The following is an 8,771-nucleotide window of genomic DNA, read 5'->3' on the forward strand; positions in this document are numbered from 1 at the left end:
GTCATGCAACCCGATTTTCACTGAAATCACAGGAAGTGCTTGTGGGTCGTACGTAGCACCACAAAAACACGCAAGTGCATAAGATGTGGGACCACTCGTCCCTACTACCTGAGTGCTTGTGGGTTATGCGTAAAACTTGGACTGGCTTCAGCAGGGGCCTCCATACTTCCTGTGATTTCAGTAGAAATTCGGATGTATGGCTTTTACAAGTCAGCGATGGTCTAGTAGTTGAGTATGAGGCTTGGCAACGCCAAGGTCGTAGGTTCGCGTCCACCTCATTTCCCTAGTGAATTTTCTCGTTGATATACATCACGTTAATGTGATATCTGCGTGTTTTAATTCTCTAACATTGTCTCTATTAGTTGTTATGTTTTTGTAATATTACAGGACGGTCGCACTATAAGGAGGGGCCCCTAGACAAAATGATGATAAGAGCAGTTCGCTGCATTGCATACGCGGTCACCAAGACCTGGGATAAGGACCGAAAGCCTGTGCAGCACTGGCTTGACCGTGCTCAGGACAAATTTGATGCTCAGTTGCTGCTGGAGGTGAAGGTGACCTTGCGTGTCCTTCTGCTGTTCTGCACTTTCCCGCTCTTCAATACTCTTTACTACCACACCTCCACTGGTATGATATTCCAGGCTAAACGTCTCGACGGTATGGTGGGCAGCTATAGGATCCCGCCAGAAATGTCTTCCACTGCCAACTCACTGCTCGTTTTAGCTGAAATTCCGCTCTTTGATTTTGTGGTCTACCCTTTGTTGGCCCGCGTTGGCGTCCTCACCAAGACCACATCCCGGATGATCGCGGGGATGTGCTTCACCATCATCGCCTTCCTGGTCTACGCACTGGTGAACATGAGCGTGGAACAGACTTTCATTCCTCCAGAGCAGGCGAGAATCCACGTTTACAACGCACTGCCTTGCCAGATGGTGGTGGAGGTGCCCTTCGTTAAGACCGGTCAGCTGAGTGTGGAGAGCGGAGGCCAGGTGGTTCTGCCTGGCTTGACTGTCACACATGGTGATGAGGTGGAGGCCAAGGTGACAGCCTCCTGCCTCTCCCCGGACATGATGCAGGTGAGAGTGAGGGTGCTGGGTGCCCATGAGACAACACTCCTTGTCACCTCCACTGGCGTGCTGGCTCTCCCTCCCACACTCGAGTACATCAAGGACGAAGATGCCGACACCAAAGTGAGTCTCCCCACCCAATCATTTCCTCTCAGTTTCTTAGCTTTAAAAAGTTAAATGCTAACAATGAGAGCAGACTTTACTAAAGATTCAGCGCTAATCATTTCAAGTAACTAGCAACTGGAAAGTGTCTCATAAAGTGTCACCATAACGTCAAGTCAACTGTAAAATACATTAATAAAACACAACAACGGGCGAGTATAATGCTTCACAACACAGTTCAGAGTACGACAATATCCTAGCACTTATTTTTATTTTTACAAATACTGAAACATTTTCATAAATGAGATTTTTACTACTTTCTCCATCCTCATAAATTTATTAAGCAAGTTTTAGAATATTTTTGACTGATAGAGAAGAATCTTATATTACAGATCTATTAAGTAGCGTTATTAGTGGTTTGTTACTATTATTATTGATAGTCACATGACAATCACAATAGCGTGATTTAACAGTGATAAAATCACTGGAGGCGAGCGGGGATTGAACCAGCATCTTAAGATGCTGGTTCACCTTAAGATATGTCACTTCATCATAAGATGCTGGTTCATCTTACGATGTCACTTCATCATAAGATGTCACTTCATCATAAGATGCTGGTTTATCTTAACATGCTGGTTCATCTTAACATGCTGGTTCATCTTAAGATGCTATTTCATCTTAAGATGCTGCTTCATCTTAAGAAGCTATTTCATCTTAAGATGCTGCTTCATCTTAAGATGCTGCTTCATCTTAAGTTGCTGCTTCATCTTAAGATGTCTGTAGCGTCTAGACTCGTTGAGTGTTGCTGGTGAATGTCGATAGTGTTGAACCAACATCTTAAGATGCTGGTTCAATCCCCGCTCGGCTCCAGGGATTTTCTTATTGATAAATCATGTTGTTGTGATTTCCTTGTGTATTTGAAGGGAGAAAATTCGTGGAGAACTCCACACTCACTCCAGAGTGCATGCGGCTCTTCATAAAAACTGTTTGAGGCAACAATTTCCTTAGCAGCAGACTCCTTAGAGGACACAGTAGCGTCTGGAGGAATATATTTTTGTGCATGTTATGGCTCAGGGGTATGGCGCACGTCTGTCAGTTAGGTTAGTTCATTTATTATGACCCCCCCATACCAATGTTGTGGGCGGTAGTGGAAAGGGTTACAAAGGCACATAATGGGCTCAGGGACTGAACCCCATAATTCATTTAGATAAACACGTTACAATCTTGATGAGCTAGTTACAAAATTCATTGCACATCGTCACATTATCAATGGGCTCGAGACCGACCACAAGTACAGTTTCTAAATTAAGCAACTGACATATGTAAGAAGCTAGTGTCACAATTGATGTTTGTCCTGCACACCGCCCCCCATCCAGTGGACAGCGGTGCATAGGATATAATCACTTAGTTACTACCTACAGTTAGCAAACTGGGGAGATTTGACCAAGACTTCTGGCAGCAGATAATTTGGAATGAAATATTTATACATCTCTGGAACATTTTTCATAGAATTGTCTCTGAATTCAAGTATCTTTTTGCACTCCATCACATAGTGACGGAGGGTGTGTTAATAATTGTGTTGACACAGTTTACATTTGGTCAGGTCTACATCAGCAGATAATGAGAATTCCCAGAGATACTTGTACTTAGATACCGAGTCTAAGCCGAGAAGTAGTAACATCTAGAAGCCTGCTGATTTTATTGGATAATCCATAGATGTGTGGCTCCTCTTGCATGATAGATGGAATTACTGGTGTCGATTTCACTATGCCACAAATCTAGAAGATTTTGTTGAAGTTCTTCGTGTGCTATTGCTCTCAGGCTGCTTATTGACTATCCAAGGTTATACTCAATTTCTTCTTTTAATGCAGATTCTTTGGATAACTCATCAGCTCTATCATGCATTAGGAGGCAAACATGAGATGGAGACCACATGAAATGGACTGTGTTACCATTATTAATAATTTTGTTGTATTTGTGTCTAGCTTCAGAAACGAGCACGTTACAGTTCTGTCTTATATACAGTGTACCTGAGAGTACCTGTAAGCAATCTACCTCATTTTTCATTTTTGCTCAATTTTTTTGTATTGCTTAGTCTTGTTTATATTTTTGTTTTGTATATCTATATCTTGTGTTTTGTATAGTCCATGTTTATATGTTTTTTTCTTTAATCTCATTCATTACCTAGGTTTCCTAGCCTAGCCATACTCCCTTACTCCATTGTACCCCTGTAAGCCCCTTTTGTGTTTGTTTGGTACAGTATTGTGTACATTTATTTCTTTTTGTTTTTCTTGTTTTTCCTGCAATCAGCTTTTTTTATGCAGTCAAGTATAGACCCAGAACTTAACCTCTTATCCACTATCTATGACAATAATCACTTTAATGATCTAAATTGCAGATATTTTGCAGCACATGATGTAAACAATGTATTAACTCATAGTCACAACATCTCTGTAATCAATTTGAACGTTAGATCCCTAGGTAAACACTTCGATGATGTTAGTGCCTTGATTGAAGCTATTGACAACAAATTCTCTTTTATTATACTTACTGAAACATGGTTGAAAGATGATACTACTCAACTCTTTAAGATGCCTAACTACTCAGCAATCCACAACTGTCGTCAACTTCAGAAAGGTGGTGGCACTGCTCTTTACTACCACCAAGAACTAACATGCTTAAAAGAAATTAGAACTAGAGACTGCTATGGGGAGTATATCTTCGCCAGCTTCAGAGTCAAGGGTGCCGATTCTATCCTGTCTGTGGGTGCAGTTTATAGAATTCCTAACACTGATGTGTCCGAATTCAACTCAAACCTTAGAAATCTAATACTTGATAACAGACTGAACAAAAACCACCTAATTATCGCAGGGGACTTTAATATTGACCTCTGCGAGCCAGAACACCCTACTGCTGTTAGCTTCCTCAACTGTATGAATTCCTGCTTCCTCATACCCTTAATCACTAGACCTACTAGAATCACTGATAGCACTGCCACGACTCTAGATCACATCTGGACAAATATAACCTCTCCGCTTACTTCAGGTATAATCACCGATAGCACTACAGACCATTATCCCACATTTCTCTTAACTAACATTAGCAAACCACCTCTTGAGTCAAGAGAGATACGTTTTAGACTGCACAATGAAACTGCTATAGACAATTTTATAACTGCTACTGATAATGTCAACTGGGAGTCCGAGTTAGGTAACATAGAGGACATCAACCTAGCAGTTCAATCTTTTCTTCAAAAAACTCTTAGCCTTTATAATACCCACTGTCCTATGCTTACAAAACAAGTCACAACCGAAAGGCTTAACAATCCCTGGCTTACAAAGGGAATACTTAAATCTATTAATAAAAAACATGACCTTGAGAAAAAGTATAGGTTAGGAATTGTCTCCAAAGAATTCTCAAAGAATTACTCATTATTGCTATCTAAGATAATTAGACGAGCCAAAACTAAATACTACGAAGATAAATTTACCCAAATAAAGAGCAACATTAAACAAACATGGAGAACAATTTCACAAATATTGGGATCCAAGAAGTCTTTAAATAACAAACCGACTCTCCTGTCTAATAACGATGGTCAGCTTTCAGCCTCTGGTTCTGCTATTGAGTTCAATAGGTTCTTCTCTTCCATTGGTTCATCCCTTGCTAATGATATTCCATCTTCCAGTACTGACATTAAGGACTATCTTACAGGGAACTATCCCCAGTCTCTGTACCAAAAGCCTATTAATTCCATTGACGTCAATGAGATAATCCTTTCCCTTAAAACCAAGTCTGGTGCCCTTGAGGAGATACCAACTTTAATCTACAAAAAAGCCTCCAGATCTTTAGCCCCTGCTATTGCTTTGCTCTTCAACAAGTCACTTGAACTCCAAACCTTTCCAGATATTCTAAAAAAAGCGAGAGTAACGCCTGTCCACAAATGTGGTGATCTCACAGATGTTAACAACTACAGACCTATATCAATCCTGCCAAACTTGTCAAAAAATTTTGAAAAACTTATCTATAAGCAGCTTTACTCATATCTAGCCAAACTCAATATACTTAGCCCTTGCCAATATGGCTTCAGGCCCAAAAAAAGCACTAACGATGCACTTATTAGTATGCTTAACTCGATTCATACAGCTCTTGATAAAAATGAGTTCCCTGTTGGGTTATTTGTGGACCTGCGTAAAGCTTTCGATACTGTCAACCACCAAAACCTTCTTCTTAAATTACATCATTATGGTGTCAGAGGACACTCCCTACAATACCTCAAATCCTACCTTACTGACAGGCTCCAATGTGTTTCTGTGAATAATACAATTTCTCCCACCCTACCCATCAACATTGGTGTTCCCCAGGGCAGCATACTTGGTCCTCTCCTCTTTCTCATCTACATTAATGACCTTCCAAATGCCTCCCAACACCTCAAACCAATCCTATTTGCTGACGACACAACCTTCATTTACTCCAGTCCTGATCCCCTTGCTCTAAATGCCACAGTAAATACTGAGCTAAATAAAGTCCATCTGTGGCTAACTGCCAACAAACTCACCCTTAACATTGACAAAACTTTCTATATTCTGTTTGGCAATAAATCCTCTAATCAAATAAATCTCAAAATGAACAATACCCAAATTTGTAACAAATTAGATGGCAAATTCCTTGGCATTCTCATTGACCACAAGCTGAATTTCCAGGGACACATTCTAAACATATCAAAAAAGTTTCAAAAACTGTGGGCATTCTTTCTAAGATCAGATATTATGTACCACGCCCTGCCCTGGTGACTCTCTATTACTCCCTTATCTATCCATATCTCAACTATGGTATTTGTGCTTGGGGCTCTACTACCCAAAATCACTTACGTCCTCTAATTACTCAACACAAAGCTGCTATTAGGACAATATCCAATTCTGGCCCCAGACATCACTCGGTACCCCTACTCAAATCCCTGAATATGTTAGACATTAAGTCACTGCACATTCTCTCATGTGTACTATACATATATAAAACGCTAAACTGTAATGCCAATCCTGATCTCAAAAGCTTCATAGAAGGTTGTAACAGAACCCATGAGCACCACACCAGAAATAAATACAGTTTTGATATTCCTAGAGTACGACTTAATCAAACCAGAAATGCTCTACAAATCAAGGGGCCCAGAATGTGGAATGACCTTCCCAACCATGTTAAAGACAGTACCTCTCTCAACCAGTTTAAGTTAAAAACGAAGCTATACCTAATAAATTCCCTGTAACCTACCTTACCCCTCTATTGTCAACCCATGTATGTTTTTTGTTTTTTTTTGTTTTTCAAATCAACGCTGTTTTAATGTAATTTTCTGTAATAATTTGTAATTGTATTTGTGCTGTTTTTTCAACAATGTTCCCCCCTCTTTTACCTCTATTTTTATTTGTACTCAACGCATTTTTTTCTTTTTACCCATTAGTTTTAAGCTTTAGTCAGTAGTGTTTTTTCCTGCCCGAAACGCTTTGCGTAATAGTGGCTTTAGGCATTGTATGTACTAGCTCTTATCTATAAAGCCAACAAACTTTGTAAAATCTCTTTATGTATGTACCTTTGCCTAAATAAAAATTATTATTATTATTATTATTATTATTATTATTATTATTATTATTATTATAAAGTTTAATGCAATTAAGGGTGATAAATAGTCACTTACAATTAATGAATCAAATTTGGAGACTTGTACGCATTTCACTGCAAGAAGCAAGGCAAATAGTTCGGCCTGAAGGGTAGAGGCCCAGTGGTTTATACGGACTCCCCACTCAAAATATAAGCCATCGTCCATTGTCAGGACAAATGCACTTCCAGCTGCACCCGTCGGGCGGTGTAGGGAACCATCAGTTCATATGATTTGAGAGAGAGAATGCTCTATGGACAGAGCATCAATATGGCTTAAGGCGTTGAGCTTTGCCTCAAGACGAAGCTTGGGCTGATCTCTAAGTTTCTTCTTGGGTGGAAAGGGAGGGATTAAAATGGGAAAGGGTGTAATCTCCCGCGGTGCAGGAAAGTGCCGTTGTTGTCTATCTTGGTACAAAATATAAATCTGATTCTGACCACAACATTCTGATCTCAGTTCCAGTTTTAAATACTCTGGCATTCACCAAGATGTTGTGTTGATCCCCGCTCTGTAAGAGGGATTTTCTCATTACTGATATTAATACTGTATTGTTAATATTATTTGATGGTTCCTAAAAAATAAATATTCTGTAAAATTTAGGGCCTGATTTCCTGGTGTTGTTCAGTTGTGTTGGTTCGCCCTGACAGGTGCGGGTGTTGGCGCCTGCGCACAACGAGCTCAACATGACGCTCACGTACGACACCATCCTCCACAACTTCCAGCTACTGGAGGGAAAGACGGAGTTCCAGCGTATCAGTCCCCAGAAGTACAAGGTGATGGTGGAAGGGGTGGAAGTTGGAGAGGCTGCAGTGTACCAGGACGGTGTGTACGACATCGTCATCACCACCACCGACGTCTTCCTCTTCCCCTTGACGGCCCCTGCAAACGTCCACATGGTGTGGCTCCTTCCTCAGTTCGTCCTCATCACCATCGGCGAGGTCCTCTTCTTAGTCTCTGGCATGGACTTTGCTTACTCGCAGGCCCCGATGGCCATGAAGTCTTCACTGCAGGCAGCCAATCTCTTCACAATTACTGCCGGCTTGTGGCTCTTTGCAGGACTAACAAGCCTGAGCTCTGCCACGGGGGCCTTCAAGCACCGAGCCTCGCACGAAGCCTTCTTCTATGCTTGTCTCATGTCCGTCAACACAATAATTTTCTTCATGTTGATTAAGAGATACAACAAAAACTCGTCAGTAGACCTCGGAAAGGAGTCAAAGATGACAAGTGAAGCCTTTGAGCGACACCAACAACAATTAGCTTCTTACGACAATCCCGCTTTTGTCATGTAACGGTCTGTGTAGCCATATTTCCTGTGACGACGGTCACGGCCGGATTGTCCAAGTGTCACGTATGAACAATAAATTCATAACGCAGTCCCCGTGGTAAAGTGGTAAGACACTCGCTTGGCGTTTCGCGAGCGCTCTTCGTGGATTTGTATCCCGACTGGGAAAGATTTACTGGGCATTAATCCTTAACTGTTTACTATGTTCTGCCTCTGTTTACCCAACAGTAAAATGTGTACCTGGATGTTAAATGATTTGGCGGGTCGTATTTCAGGGAACATAGGATTAAGGACTTGGCTATGCGTGCAAGTGGCTGTACAAGAATGTAAGAACTCTTGTATATATAAATAAAACAATGAATTCTCTGTGAGTGTCCTGGTGCCACGTGTCCTGAGGTCAGTGAGTGTCCTGGTGCCACATGTCCTGAGGTCAGTGTGTATCCTGGTGCCACGTGTCCTGAGGTCAGTGTGTATCCTGGTGCCACGTGTCCTGAGGTCACTGTGTATCCTGGTGCCACGTGTCCTGAGGTCAGTGAGTGTCCTGGTGCCACGTGTCCTGAGGTCAGTGAGTGTCCTGGTGCCACGTGTCCTGAGGTCAGTGAGTGTCCTGGTGCCACGTGTCCTGAGGTCAGTGAGTGTCCTGGTGCCACGTGTCCTGAGGTCACTGTGTATC

General features: G+C 41.6%; 1 protein-coding gene across 1 annotated transcript in view; it reads left to right on the top strand.

Moving 5' to 3' along the window:
- The window catches only part of LOC138365321 (peptide transporter family 1-like), a 58,862-nt gene extending 50,347 nt beyond the window's left edge, over positions 1-8,515 (top strand). The window contains exons 4-5 of the mRNA XM_069325614.1: positions 388-1,190; positions 7,464-8,515. Of these exons, the coding sequence (XP_069181715.1) occupies positions 388-1,190; positions 7,464-8,105 (1,445 nt within the window). The 3' untranslated portion in view covers positions 8,106-8,515. The remainder of the gene's footprint in view (positions 1-387; positions 1,191-7,463) is intronic.
- Positions 8,516-8,771: the final 256 nt, after the last annotated feature.

This window comes from Procambarus clarkii, chromosome 16, assembly GCF_040958095.1.
Source record: "Procambarus clarkii isolate CNS0578487 chromosome 16, FALCON_Pclarkii_2.0, whole genome shotgun sequence".
NCBI classification, from domain to species: Eukaryota; Metazoa; Arthropoda; class Malacostraca; order Decapoda; family Cambaridae; genus Procambarus; species Procambarus clarkii.